Source organism: Pleurodeles waltl, chromosome 12 (assembly GCF_031143425.1).
Source record: "Pleurodeles waltl isolate 20211129_DDA chromosome 12, aPleWal1.hap1.20221129, whole genome shotgun sequence".
In the NCBI taxonomy this organism is placed as follows: Eukaryota; Metazoa; Chordata; class Amphibia; order Caudata; family Salamandridae; genus Pleurodeles; species Pleurodeles waltl.
The window spans coordinates 131,003,420-131,019,371 of record NC_090451.1 but is presented as its reverse complement, the minus strand read 5'-3'; the positions used below and the strand labels follow the sequence as shown (position 1 = coordinate 131,019,371).

At 43.1% G+C, this 15,952-nt stretch overlaps 1 protein-coding gene across 1 annotated transcript in view; it reads left to right on the top strand.

Moving 5' to 3' along the window:
- LOC138267717 (hydroperoxide isomerase ALOXE3-like) overlaps positions 1 to 15,952 on the top strand; it is a 249,194-nt gene that overhangs the window by 219,915 nt on the left and 13,327 nt on the right. The window contains exons 8-10 of the mRNA XM_069216883.1: positions 126 to 329; positions 579 to 665; positions 3,730 to 3,899. Coding sequence (XP_069072984.1) covers positions 126 to 329; positions 579 to 665; positions 3,730 to 3,899 — 461 coding nt within the window. The remainder of the gene's footprint in view (positions 1 to 125; positions 330 to 578; positions 666 to 3,729; positions 3,900 to 15,952) is intronic.

The following is a 15,952-nucleotide window of genomic DNA, read 5'->3' as shown; positions in this document are numbered from 1 at the left end:
CATCATACAAACATTCTTTAAGTCTAATGTGTTGTCTCACTCTTGAGTTATGTTCTGACAGCAGCTTTCGTGGTCAGTGACCACGAAAGTCCAGTAACTTGAGGTTTGTGCATCTTTCTCTGCAGATAAATCAGACTCCAGGTCCAGAAAATCCCATCTTCCTGCCGAGTGATAACGAGTGGGACTGGTTGCTTGCCAAGATGTGGGTGAGAAGCTCCAATTTTTCCACCCACCAGGCTCTTACCCACTTTCTGCGTACGCACGTCTTTGCAGAGGTGTTTTGCATTGCTACGTTGAGGCAACTCCCAATGTCTCATCCTCTGTACAAGGTAAGAAAGACAAATCAGACTGTTCAAAATTATGTTAATTCCAAGCTCAATAAATGGGCGCTCATGGGTCATGCTGCCCAAGTACTGTTGGGTACAAAACCTCAAGCATGACTTGTTCTTGGAGGACTTGACATTACCAGAAGAGTATATGGCTTCATGTTATAAAAGTGCTTTGATAGTGAGGATATAGGATCTGTTTGAGGCCATCACTGTGCCTGTTTCTAATAACTCCTATCCCTCTGTCTCTAGCTCCTGATCCCCCACCATCGCTATACTTTGCAAATTAATGCACTTGCAAGAGAACGCCTTATTGGACCAGGAGGATCCTTCGATCAGGTAAGATTGGAATTTATCTTTGTAGACCCTCTGGCATCGAAAAGAGGCCAGCCAGGTTGAAGAAAGATACAAAAAAAGCATAGTATGTGATATTGTAAAGCACAGGTTCACTCTTCGGTCTCTTGGTGCTGATATAAGATGTTTGTTACTCAACTCAAACCTAAGACCATGAGGTCAAACACTGAACCTATGGATTGGATGCATTAGTCCACTGAGCCACCAGACCCAGCTAGATAAAGTGGATGGAATGAGGACTATGATCTCACTGTGAGGAGCACAGATTTTGTTCAAGATGGATGGGACCTGCTAGGGATAAGATTAGCATTTTCAATCCCTTAGCCATGTGTATGTTATAACGTTTTTTTTATTCTAAACTATTCTTATTAAACAAGTTCACAGTGAGTGCTCCTGTCGCCTTCTCATGGGCTAATCATTTTCTCTTTACCAAAAAAGGTATTTTGTTGCAACATGTTTGAGTAACCACCTAACCAGGAATCTTCCCAGTCTCAACCAGACACATACAAATGCTACATAAATGAGTCCAGATAAGGGATTTTTGTTTGGTCAAGCCTCATTGCCACTTAGCATGGAATGCTGTTGTACTAGAAGAAATTGAGTTTCGTGGTTCTCCCTGGTCAGTACTCCTCTCTCTCGCCACTGAGTGTATGAAACTCCACGGAGGTGCTGCTGTATGACTTATCTAATTGCTAATACGTTCCACAGGACAGTCAAAATCCAGCTACCTTTCGTTACAGACATACTGAGCTTGGGTTACAAATAATGTAGTTTATTTGACTGTTGCTCTGTCTAATTTATTTGTGAATCAGAGGCACTGAGGAAATGTCCAGGTTCTTTAGTAACCAAGGTATGGAGTGGAGTCTAATGTTTTGTGTTGTCTGTCAATGGTGAGTGTTGTAAGTAGCTATGTGGAAGCTTTTCTATACTATGTTGGGTATATGAGAGGTTGGGTCTGAAGTTTAGTGTTAGCACTAGATTAATGTTACATGTTGTGCTTCAGTGTACTATCGTTTTAAGAGGTCAATATGGTATTGTATGTAAAATGCTGTGTTGAATGTTGCTGTATGTAAAATACAGCAGTGAATGCTGGTGGGAACACCAGGTTAGGCAAGCATAAGGCATGTATATTTATCCTATTTAATGACTATCGCTTCACCCCTTCCCATGGGCAAAATAACTTTTTTGGAAAAAGATGAGCTAGATAAAGGTCTTTCTTCAGTGATCACAATGCCCATAACTCTTTAAATGAACCAAGTCCCCACAGAATCAATGTAGTGAGAACATGGTACACAAACATTTGTGAACGAGCAAGGACACTCCAAGAGGCCATAAACTGGACTACACATGGCATGTCAGCAGCAATCTAAGCGTAAGGGGCTCATTTATGTATTTCTCATTACTCTGAAAGGGAAGAACAAAAATATTTCTTCCAGGATACGCTTGGTATCTCTAAGTAGGCATAGTTTATTTTCCAGGTTTATATATATTTTTTTCTATAGGCACAAACACAAAAATAGCAAAGCTTCCAGCCTCCATGTCCTGACTGAGTCTTTGCTTGAAGTAGCTGGGGACGCACATACAGTGCATTGGCATTTGATCATTGTATTGGGCATATCTACTTGAAGTGAAGTAGAACATTTAATTAATCTATCTCCAATACCTGAATTGTTAATGTTTTTCAGAGGCTGTATCTTGGTGGGGCTGCTTATCTTCAAATTGTGTATGTGGTGGTCTTCTATAGGGACAAAAGGGCAAATAGCAAAGTTTTCAGCCTCCATGTCATGACTTCAGCGTCTTCTCTCGTTTGAGGATAAGCAGCAATTCAGGTATTGGTGATTATGGAAATGTTCTACTTGGATTCAAGTGGATGTGCCAAATACAATGATCAAATACCTATCCACTGTAAGTGCTTCCCCAACTACTTCAAGTGAAGACTCCGTTGTAATGACATGGAGGTTGGAAGCTTTGCCATTTGTGCTTTTTTGCCTATAGAAGAACACCATATACACCTGAAAAATAAACGATTCCAACCTCTAGATACCGTGCATATCCTAGGGAACAAAATATGCCTTTTCCTTCAAGTGGATACTTCATAACCTGGACAGGAACCAGCTAGCTTTGACCAGTAGTGCCCAAATGTGAGCCTCTGTTCTGTAAATGAGCCCCTCTTGTCCTTGTTCTTTGATTGCTGCTGCCATACCATCTGTAGTCCAGCTTATGGCCTCTTGGATTGTCCTTCCTCGTTCACAAATGTTGCTTGTGTGCCATGTTCTCACTACATTGTTTCTGTGGGACTTGGTTCATTTAAACATTTGTGGGCATTATGATCACTGGAGAAAGACCTTCATTTAGCCCATTGTTTTCCAAACAAATTCTTTAGCACTTGGGAAGAGGGAGAAGGCATTGTCATTAAATCGGATACGCACATATGCTTTATACTTGGCTATCCTTGTGCTCTGACCTGCATTTACTGCTGTGTTTTTTATTTTACTGAAACATTCAACAGAACATTTTACAGAGAAGACCATATTGGTCACTTAGAATGATGGTACACAGAAGCACAACCTATACTGTTAATCTAGTGCTAACACTATATCCAAGGTAATATAGAATAGCTTCAACATAGCTACTTACAGCACCAACTGTTGACAAACAACAAAAACACATTACACTACGCCACATGTTAGTTACTAAAGAACCTGGACACTTCGGTGCCACTGCTTCATAAAACACATTAGACAGAGCCACAGTCATGCTCAATAGTCACATAAGCTACATCATTTCTAACCCAAACTTAGTCCACCTGTAACAGCAGCTGGATTTTTACTGTCCCATGAAATGTATTAGCAATTGGATAATCATCCAGCAGAACCTCTGGGGCAAATTATACACCAAAAGCTTAAATGAGTCAACATTGGCAGACACACTAAATACATAGGAGAATACAATACCAAAAATGTATCAATTAATGAGTTTGTAACTCATAGATCAATCAGGAGCAGCCTAGAAAAGGGACCTAACCAAAAACTGCAATTTTCATTCACAGAACACTGCAATTGGAGTAGCAGGTCTTGCGGAGGTTATATCAAGAGACATGCAATCTGTGACCTACACTTCAATTTGCATCCCAGACAATCTCAAATCCCGTGAGGTTGAGTCCTTACCCAACTTTTACTACAGAGATGATGGGTTGAAGATATGGTCAGCCATCAATAGGTGAGACATAAATTCTTTGTCCCTGGTAGGTTGTTTGTTGCTTCCAGTAATAGGTTATAATTTGTTTGATATTATGGAATCCCTTGCTCTAAAGCATTGTATGTAAAATGTGAATAGTTAAGTGTATGTGTATAAATTAAAAAGAATATTTATTGACAGATGGATAACAAAATTCAAATGACACAGCGATCAAGTAGCTAAAAGAAGGAAAGTCACGTATTTAAAAAAAAAAAAAGAAAAAGCGACTAGTATTAGCTTGGGACAACAGAAGAAACCTTGATAATGCCTCACACAGCTTGGACCAGATGCTGATAACTGCCAGAGGCTTCCAGTGTCCACTCTAGATCTGGGCTGAGTGTTGCCTCATTCTATTTTTTTTGTGATCTTCCTAGTAGAGTTCACTGTGTGCCCAGGGCCTGTGGATTAAATGCTACTAGTGGGCCTGCAGCACTGGTTGTGCCACCCACTTAAGTAGCCCCTCAACCTTGTCTCAGGCCTGCCATTGCCAAGCCTGTGTGTGCAGTTTCAATGCCAATTCGACTTGGCATTTGAAAGTATTTGCCAAGCCTAAAACTCCCCGTTTTCTACATAGATCACCCCCTAAGAAAAACACACAATGAGGCCCCCCACTTATTAATATCTGAAAATTGGTGTATAAGTATATTGGAAACAATTTCATATCAGTCCACATCACACTAGACAAATTCAAAAACCATCCAATGAATCCAATTTATTCTAAATGTGTCTTCACATCAAGTAGTCATTGACCAAAGAAAATTGCAATTCCAGCCAACACGTGTTTCATCTTGGGAGATATTACTTCCCATACGACTTCTTCAGGGCTAGAAATCATAAACATATTGTACGAGTTAAGACCAACATGCTCAAACATCAAGTTTTTAAATTTTGTGTAAAAAAAAAAAAAAAAAAAAACCCCAATAAGAACTAATCCAAAATCTAAAATAGGGGAGAGGAAAGCAAATACTACACTAACACCTTACAACTGGAACCACCAGTGCAAGCACTAAGTAAATATTTATCACTTCCACATCTGTGTTTAAACAGTACCAGACATATTCTAGATAAGCATACCAAAACCCACAACATGCTCAGTAAGTGACAAACCACAACCAAGAAAACACCACATGCAAACCAAAGTGCACAAAACCCCTAAATTTATAGTGTCCTGCAAAATCATGTAGAAACACCTATACCCAAAATAGACAGATACCTTATCTGTCTGCAACGATTCAATGTCAAACGGTAATAATAATTACCCAAATACATATGTTCTCCCAATGTATCTTATATCAAATAGAAATCCACATCTAGTACCAAAGAAAAGAAAACACATTCTTACCAGATAGCTATCAATTGGTATCATCTAGATAGCTTGTAGTCACATCCTAACATAAAATAACCTGACCTACACCCCATATATAGTCTATCACGACCCTCATTCACAATGAAAATGAGGGAAAAGATTATTTATACACTTCTCCCACTAAGCCCTGGGTAACCCCTAGGGTAGGGTGTTGTGTAGGCGAAAGGCAAGACATGTACCTATGTAGTTTATGTCCTGATACTGTAAAACTTCTAAATTTGTTTTTGCACTGCTGTGAGGCCTGCTCCCTTTATAGGCTAACATTGGGACTTCCCTCATACACGGAGTGGTAGCTGCTGATCTAAAAGGAGTCGGAAGGTCATATTTAGTATGGCCAGAATGGTAATACTAATTCCTGCTGACTAGTGAAGTGGGATTTAATATTATTTTAGAAATGCCACTTTTAGAAAGTGAGCATTTCTCTGCACTTAAATCCTTCTGTGCATTACAATCCACGTCTGGCTAGGGTTAGTTGACCGCTCCTTGTGCATTCACTCAGACACCCCCCCAAACACAGGATACTCAGCCTCACTTGCATACATCTGCATTTTGAATGGGTCCTCCTGGGCTGGGAAGGAGGAGTGCCTGAGACTTGCTTGTCAAAGGACAGTAGCCAGCCCTCACACAAAGGACTGCCACACCCCCTACTGAGACCCTGGCAGACAGGATTGAACTGAAAGAGGACCTTGTGCACTTCTAAGCCACTCTTTGAAGTCTTCCCCCTCACTTCAAAGGCACATTTGGGTATTTAAGCAGGGCCTCCAGATAATATTATATATTTCTAAACACTATGTGGTGTATTTTTGTTAGTGGTGTATGATTTATTGCACAAATATTTTACACATTTCCTTCTAAGTTAAGCATGACTGCTCAGTGCCAAGCTACCAGAGGGTGGCCACAGGATAATTTGGATTGTGTGTGACTTATCCTGACGAGTGAAAATCCTTGCTTGGACAGGGGGTAATCTGACTGCCAACCAAAGACCTCATTTCGAACACTCATTTTTAGTATATCCTGTAATGTGCAAATGGTTCATAAGCCAGTTCAGCTGTGCAAGCACATTAGAATGTCTCATTTTGACTGAACAGTTTTGCTGTCGTGCATGTAGTGCAGAACAGTGTTGCCATTCCAGCATTTTTACTATATCCAATACTTTGTTTTCAAGGCTTCAGAATGAAGCCATGTTCTCCTGATCTTTTTGAAAGTACTTAAAGTTTATGCCTAAAAATAGGTTGCACTCGTGAGATTCTGAAGTTATCATTCCAACAAGGCCCAATTCATGACAAATTCAGACCACACTTCAGTAGATAAATTGGGGATTTGCCACTTTTAAATGACCACAGGGGAGGGTTTGTTAATTTCCCTGGCCACTACTCTAGAGCAGGAGCTCTGAACAAGGGAGGCAAGGTTCTGCTATACAGAATTTAGGTGGGGGGGGGGGGGTGGGCACTGTGGGCTTATTTGCAATAGGGAACACAAGCATTGCTGCAAAAGTGGGTACAGTTACTCCTGTCAACACTTTTCCTAATGGTCATAGAGAAGGGTCAGGCGTTGCCCACGCACAGGGTAATGCCAGGCAAAAACATGGCACCTATAGTCACGCTCTGCAGGACACTACTAGACCTATGGGACACAGGACTACACCTACTGTTGTGACATCTGAGAAGTCCCCTAAGGGCTTGACTTGGTCCCACATGTACCCAGGACAAAGAAGCGGACTGCAGAGTTTAGGTGGCTGACCTGCTAAGCTACAGGGACACAAGTTGCTGAACCCCATTTTTCTGAAGGAGCCCAGCTGACTAGTTTCAGCTGTGGGAAAGTGGCCTCTTTCTAGCATGGTTACACCCCACTTTTGGCCTGTTTCAGTGTTTGACTGTCTATTGGTATCCTGCTAATCAGGACCCCAGTAGTTAAGCACTCTCCCTTAACATTATGGTTACTGCATACTGGTAATCCAGTATTTCAAACACAAGCGGGCACCAGTGTGCCAAGTAAGTCCCTAGTATATGGTACATAGGTACCCAGGACATTGGGGTTCTAGGGTATCCCTATGGGCTGCAGCATTTCTTTTGCGACCCATAGGGAGCCCATACAAAGGCTTCTACAGGACTGCCATTACAACCTGTGTGAAAAGGTACATGCACCCTTTCACTGCCATTTACACTGCACCATGTCACCAATACGTCACCCCAATAGTAGGCCCTTCAGCCCTGAGGGCAGGGTGCAGAGTACCTGTATACGAGGGCACCCCTGCACTAGCAGAGGTGCCCCCACGACCTCTAGGACCATTTTCCCATACTTCGTGAATGCGGGGCGCCATTTTACACCTGTTCTGGAATGGTAACTCCAAACATAGGCATGCTTGGTATCAAACTTGTTGATCATACCCCAATGCTTTTTCAACATTTTATTGTATGATTCCATGCACTCTGGAGGCTCCTTAGAGGACACCCAGCATTGCCATTCCTGTCTTCTGAAGTTTTCCAGGCAGCCCCAGCTGCTGCCACCTCAGGTAGGTTTCTGCCCTTCTGTTGCTTAAGCAGCTCAGCCAAGGAAGGCAGAACAAAGGATGTCCTTTAGGAGAGGGGTGTTGCACCCTCTCTTTGGAAATAGGTGTTACAGGCTTAGGAGGGGTAGCCTTTCCAAGCCTCTGGAAATGCTTTGTAGGGCACAGATGGTGCCCTCCTTGCATAATCCAGTCTACACTGGTTCAGGGTCTCCCAGCTGCTGCTCTAGCGCAAAACTGGACAAAAAGGAGAATGACCACTCCCTTGTCCATCACCACCCTAGGGATGGTGCTCAGAGCTCCTCCAGAGGGTACCTAGGTTTTGCCATCTTGGATTCCAAGTTGGCAGGGCCCTCTCGGAGCATCTGAGTGGCCAGTGCCAGTAGGTGATGTCAGAGCCCTCTCCTGATAGGTGCTTACCTGTGTAGCTGACAAATCCCCGTTTAAAGCACCACCCAAGAGAGACCTTAAATAGCCCTTAGATTCAAATTGCAAGACTCCATCAGGAATCCTCTACATATTTGACTTCACCTTCCTATCGCAGAAACTGCCTCTGGACCCTCCCGGAACTCTACAAACTACAACAAAGAAGCAAAGTCTACTTCTGCAACATTGTATCTTCAGCTCCTGCCAGCAACTTCAACTGTTTCCCTGTTGTGCAGCCTGTCTCCCGCCTCCACAAGAATGAGGGAATCTCCCTTGGAGTGAAGGAGTCACTCTTGCTTCAGCAGGCACCCCTCTGCAATGACAACCAGTTGTGTGGAACCCCTCTCCTGATGAGCTGCGTTGATCCTGCATCATGAGTAGTGGACTGAAGTGGTTCTGACGTCCAACTTTGGTAGAGGTAAGAGCTTGCCTCCCCAAGCAAGACCGTACCCCCATGCACCATGTTAAGCAGTTACAAAGGCTTGTTGGTATCCTTCCACTAAGTTCATTGTGCAGCTCTGTCCCCAGCGCACTCCTGCAACAATTTCCTGCATGGTTCTCCAGCAGCGTGGGACCCTATGTCGTAGTTCTGTGTGGGCCTCCTTTTGCACCTTCTTAGTCCCCGTGCTGTGGGACTCGTGTGCATGCTGCCTGGTCTTCTGAGGGCTCTGAGTTGCTGAGAGCCCCCTCTGGCTTCCCCTCCTGGGTAGGGTCCACCAGATTCCTCTCGGTCCCAGGCAGTGCCATTTTCTGGTAACCGTGAGCTTTGCATGTACCAAGGCTTGTTAGCAGAATCCAGAGATACAAACCAGACTGCAATCATCCATCTGGCTTGGCACATCTTCTGCACCAACCGGGAACCCTCATCTGCCTTCTTGGAGCAGTACCGACTGTTCTTCACTGGTGGTTCTTCTTATGCACCTTCGTCCAGGTTAGCAGGGGCTCCTGTTCTCCTTGGACTCTACAGTGCTTCTTGGACTTGGTCCCCTTCTTCCAACGGTCTTCAGGTCCAGGTATCAATCATTGGTGTATTCCGGTCTCTTCTGGTTCTTGCAATATCTTCCATGTGTTCTTGTGTGTTCTGGGGAAGTTACTGTGATTTGCTCCTGCTTTCCTGGGCTCTGGAGTGGGTTCTATTACTTACCTTTGGTGTTCTACAATACTCCCAGCACCCCTCTACACACTTGCCTAGGCGGAAAACCAACTTTCGCATTCCACTTAGTCTATGGTTTGTGTTCCCCAGGGCCATTGCTATGTATTGTAATTTTTCACTATTTGCACTGTTTTCTAACTGTTTTTACACCTGTTTCTGCAAAAGTGCATATTATTTGTGTATTACCTCCTAAGGGAGTATAGTCTCTATGGTATTTTTGGCATTTGTGTCACCAAAATAAAGTACCTTTATTTTTATAAGAGGATTTTCTTTCATGTGAGTACTGTTACTACAGTGGTATTGCATGAGCTTTGCATGTCTCCTAGTTAGGCCTTGGCTGCTCATCCACACGACCCCTGGAGAGCCTGGCTTCTAGACACTGTCTACATTTCACTAATAAGGGATGACTGGACCTGGTGTAAGTAACTTAGGTAACCACTACAAACAAGGCCCGCGTCCTACATCAGATGAACTTCCATGGACCTTTCTGGTAGCTTCTGTTGGAGAGAGCCCTGACTCGAGTGCTATTCTTGAGGGTCTGGTAACCTTTGCGCTGGTGCCAGTGTGTGTACACCTCCTGTCTAACCCTAAAAGCTGGGACTTAAAAACTTTAAGACTTTCTACTTTGGGTATTGACAGAACACTGGTTCCAACCTTCAAGCTGATCCACTGTGTGCATCACAGGTGGGCCTGACTTCTCTATAGCTCTTGCTAAGTTCTCCACTGTATGTCAGAATTAGTCCGGGGCACTTCAACTCCATCCTGCAGTTTCGTCACTGCACACCGACTCCACACCGAAGAGCTCCATGGCATCGAAACCCAAACTTCTCCCACCGTTGACTGCTGCATCAGGACCCTGTCTAATGCAGCCAGGTTCCTTGAAGCCCTGCTCCAGCTTCCACTTGTTGCCTGCTATGATGACAAACCGGTGAACTGCTTCTAAAAAAGAAGGTAGCTTTTGATTAGGACAAACCCAGTCTCTGTATCCAACTGGCAATTGCTTGCAATCCGCCTAACTTTGGCCTCTGCCCCAGTCTAGCACAACCAATAGCCTGCAGTTGGCACTTTGTGCTTTTTGGAACCATTTTGTTAGGTTTAAAACATTGAAACCTCAGATTTGTCTAATTTGCCTCATTGTATTTTTGTTGTTTTGGTGTTATCTTATGCATTTAAGATTCCCTATTTTTATTAATTGGAGTTGAACTTTTATTGGGAGCTAACAATGGTGACATTACTTATTGGGGCTACCATCAATCCCAACTACTAGTCCATTTTCTCACAACTATTTTGAAAGACATTTTGGGTATTAAACTTCACAAATGATGTGGCAGGAATGCCATAGACATCTTTCTCTTCTGCTTAGCTATCCTAATCGTCCAACTGTTTCCTTTGGAACTTCAAGTGTGCGACATGCACAACGGAACTAATGCTGCAAATTCTACGCCTATTTCGAGGAGGGCTTGAATTTCCAGACCTGACCCTTAGTCTGTTTTAAACTTGATGAAAATGAGGGTGCTTTTCTTTCTCACCTGTCAAGCCTATGATTCACTGTACATAACTTATCAGGTTTCTTTTCGATTTCTCTTTACTGCTAGAATTAAAAGCTTTTTGGTTTACTAGAACACTGAAGAACTGAGTGCTAAATTGAAAACGATTGAGTAGCTCAAAGCCAACATCCCAATATTTACGTCTGTTGCTCCCTGTTTATTATTGGACCGTTCTACTCTAAATGGGTGGAATAGTCTAATATAGCTCATCGGCCTTACATGTATCAATTTGTAAAGGCCTATCTCATTACAGTACTTCACCTGTGGCTCAGGCCTACTCTGGGTTTAGGGCCTTTTGACTGGTATACCCTTCTGCAATGGACTATAAAACTATAAAGTACGTTTCTCAAAAGAATAAAAGTTGCTAGGCCTCCTGCTCTTTTAGAAACAAACCCAAATGGAAAATTAGGCATTCAATTGTGAATTAACATTTTTCAGTTTTAGGGCAGGATAGAGGTTTTTGGAATTCTAATCTTCATTTCATTTGTTAGGTGTGGCTACAGAAAGCATTAACCTTCTGTGGTGAGGGCTCATGTTACAAATTCTTAAAGTATGAAAATTATAGAAAGAGTGGGCTTTGGGTCAGCCTCATTCAACAAACATTTTGTTGTGAGCTCTTTGGCTCATTCTTAGAACTGGTTTAGGGTAGGGGAGTTCCATAGTGGAGCAGCAGTAATGGGATTAATGGGAGTAATTTGTAACAACTGCAGCCATTTATCATTTTTGTCCTGTGGCCACCTTACTGTTTGACCCAAAAACTGGACACCAAATACACCCATACAGCACTTGACCCTCAGGGTAGCCAGGTTGAATGGTCCAAGGCTTACTAAGTGCTCGATAGGAGACAGTAATGTCCAACCAGAGATTTCTCTTCTAAAGATAAAATTACTTTAATACTACAAATGAAATAAAATCTACAAAGGAGGAAACGAGATGAAATCAGAGTAGCAGGATTCTCAAGGAGTAAGCCAATCTCTTATAGTAACTATCTGAGCTCCCCACTCAAGACCATGCAGTAGACCGAACACTCTTGACAACTTACCTGAGTCATTTGGGTGTTCTCAGAGCCATCATCTAATGGCTTTCACATATGTTCATGCAGAGGGTGGTGAGTCAGGACAGACCAAGGTTGTGCTGGATAGAAGGGAGGCACATTGGTAAAGCAGAGCTACCTGCCCAGCATAGATTTAACTACAAATTGGCTCTTTCTCCCTTTTTCTGAACTTTTGCACCCCTTACTGAACCCTACCCATCCACCCACCCAAACAATGTCCCGAGTCTGCCCTGGCACATCAGTTGCTAGCCATGAAGAGATGAGGTGAGCGGTAGTCTTAATGAGGGAGCATACAGGGGGTGGCTACAGATGGTTAGTGGTGCCCAAGCACCAGGATTCCTAGGTCCAGTGGTGAAAATGGAGTTGCGGTTGTGCAATGCACAGTGCTTCAAAGCTGCTGCAGGTGGTGGGGACTAAGGTCCATCTGAAATCTGGTTTAATTCTTTAATCCTCCGCACTACAGGATTGCTCTTTGGAGCAACACATTTTATAGCCATTATCACAGAATCTTTCAGTCAGGATTTCCTGCCCTTACAGATCACACACACATTCAAACGTGGTCTGTGACAGAGGCATACATGAAGTGGATCTTAAACTGTGACTATCTTTGCTGCACCTATATGGTTTTTGGATTTGATTTGCAGGTTTTGAATACTTGCAGGTGTCTGCAACCCTGATAACTCCTTTATCAGGGAGGAAGCCTGAGTAAGCATGAGGTCAGATGGGAGCAACTAGGGCTGAATACTGGCTATGACAGGAACAGAAGAGACCTCCCCACAGTTAACTTTGGGCTGCTTCCCCCCCCCACCCCCCAGAAGCTGTGTTGTGGCACATTGCTTTCTTGAATGCTCCTGCGCAATCTCCTGGCTGCAAATCACCTTCTGGATAGCATTCTCCTCCTGCAGTACACCTCCAGCAATACTCTTAAACCAGTAGGGCCAGAGTCCCAAAGGACATCACGTGATGGATGATGGTGAAGGGAATTGGGGGGGGTGGGGGGGGAGAAGGAAGGAGAAATTGTATTTCTTTAGGACTTCTCTAATCGTTTGACATGTTTGATCATAGTGTTGCTCTTCAATATCTTAAGGGCCTAGAAATCAGTGGGACTGTTCTACAATGGAATATTTCCTTTTTACAGATCTTTTCCAGAGGATGATCACTCAACTCCAAAACCTTTGCTCATGGGGTGGCACAAGGATCAACTATATACCTTTTAACTTTTTAATTTAGATTGAAGTCCATCTGCATATTTGGTTTAAGAATATGGAATCAAGACCTACTTTTATACAGACAGTATGCAATGTATTTGCGGTTTCTCTGCCAATTTCATTGAGCATACTTCTGACATGGCCTAAATGCTAGAGTCTATCAAAAGTGGATTAATTCTAGCAAGATACAAATATAGTCGATTATGAAAGACAAAAATATGGGAACCAACACTGGCCTCATGCAGTGGGTCAGTGTCCCACAAACTGGAAATTGCCTGTAATCTTTGCATCATACTTGATGGCAATCTCTTGCTGAATTCAGACTTCATCTGTTACACACACTTGTATCCTTTCAGCTAAAACCAGTTAGGAGGATATAGCCATAGATGTTCTTTTCTTAATGTGTTTTGTAGTCAACTCATTCAACCAGTCTGTGTTATGGTAATTCAGTGTGTATCTGTGTCTCCCAAAACGGAGTTCTGGATAGTCTCCAAAAATTCCAAAATGATGCAGTAAGGCTAGTCTTCAACTTGAAAAAAACCAAATTGATAACATCACCCCGTATGGAGTAATTGCATTGCTAAGTGGACAAATGTGTCCAATTTAAGGTTGCCTGTCTGATGCATAGAACGTTTTTGGTCTCTGTGCTATTATTCTTTTCTAGCAGATTCAAGAAATAGACCCCTACTAATCCATTGTGATCTTCTGTTTAGCCCACTTTTATCCTTGTTCTAAATTTAACTTGACCACATGGGGTGGCAGATCAGTCCATGATCGAGGACCAACACTCTGGAGTTTATTAACTCTTCATATCTGTGTTCAGTCAGATTATTTTAAATTCAGTGAATTGGTAAATACTTGGCTGTTTACCTCTTAAGTATTAGATTGGAGCCTTGCTGAACAGGTCGAAGTAGTTAATTATCACCAAGAGACTGAGTATTTGAGCCTTATAAATAAAATAAGCCTAAATAAACAAATGTTTCTTAATTTGTAAAACTCTGCATGATGTGCTAAAGGGAGCTTGCGGTCATACAACTTCAGTCCTTTAGCTCAAAAACACCTGTGTAGTATGATTAATTGTGGTAAAAGGTAAACGGAGAAAAAGACACTGAGTTTGTATCAATTTTTAATACCTGACTGGCAGACACATGTGCATTTTGCCACCCGTCCTGTTTTCCAGCCCTCCCCAGGGTCGGCTGGCAACCTTAAAAAGTGGCGGGGCAAGCCCCACCACTTCCCAAAAAAGAAAATAAAACACACTCCAACCCACCAAATGCCCCGAATAAATAATAAAAAAAAAACCCTCCCTCAATAGTCAGAGAAAATACTCCCTCCAAAACCCCATGTTAAAATAAAAGGTACTTAACACGCACGAGGACATGCTGCGGTCGCTCTGCCTGCAAACTGCAGTTTGCTATGAAGCTGCCCTGACCAATCCAGACACTGTTGTCATGCTGTTAACCAGCATGAGAGAAATGCCTGGATTGGATGGATCAGGCTGGCTGGACATTCCCCCAGGCCCTGGAGGCCTGTGCTTGATCTCCCAGCTGTCTTAAGACCGTTGAGTAGAGAGCTTCAAAGTGCCCATGCCACTTTGGCTGGTGAAAAGCAGCTGGCCAAAGTGACATGCATATGTTGAAGCATCCACCCAGCCACTACTCTAGTCCTCTGCTGCCAATCGACAGAGGAGGACATGCCCCCATGTCTTTTGCCTCTGGGTCTGGGGCACTGCAGGGCGCATATCCGGGGGTGGGGGTTAGAAGAGTGGTATTGCCATCTTCTGTTTCTCACATGTGGTGCTCTCCTGCCCTCCCGGACAAACCGCCTCTGGCCCTCCCTTTTTGCCACTTCAACTTTTGTACTTTCTTTTCACATTTTCCCCATCCCAGTGCTCCATCATGCTATTGTTCGCACACAACTATCTCCATTCAAAGTCAAGAGCCATAATCCTTATTTGCAAGATTTCATCTTGCACATACTTACACACTGATAACCACTTCTCCGCTCAAGCTTATAAAGTGGGTTCATGACTCATGTGGGTGGTGGCCCAGAGGCGAACACAGCCATCATTTGTTATCAGCAAGAAGAGGATGTGGAGATAAGTATATCCTGGCAGTGGATAAGAACTAAGCACGGAAGAGGGAAAGTGGACTCTGTCACTGCACAATTTTATATTTTTCTGCAATTTTACTTTTGGGAAGATGTAATAAGTCTGTCTACACTAAAATGGACAGTTACTGTACAGTTCAGCTAAGAGCATAACACAGGTCCCTGTGGTGCCTGGTGGACGGGCTGGGGAGGGCACGGGGACAGCAATCTTTCAGGACTCCCCAAACCCATCAGAGGGTCCCACATAAACAAGACCATGAACAGCTGTGAGATATAGGAGATTCAAATGCCCTTTTTCACATTTCACAAGGGGGCGCATCATTTATTTTGTAACACCAATGCTCAACTTATACAGACTTCCCTCAATTCAAATGTTGGCTATGGGATTTCTAGATGTAAATTAAAAAAAAAAAACACAAAAAAAAAAAACCTCTGCAAACTCACTTCGTCTCCATTTTGCGAGTTATCTATATACATGCATTCAATAATGGTATCCTGTCCTCATATAGTCAAGCACAACACTTGCAGTTGAAGCCTGCACCACTGCAATCAGAGCAAACATGTTGTGGTCTCTTCTGTAATGATTTCATCCTTGTTCTGGTTCCCCCACCAAGACTCTAGGTACAATGATTCCCACCAACATTCAATCAGGTGAATCCTGACCAA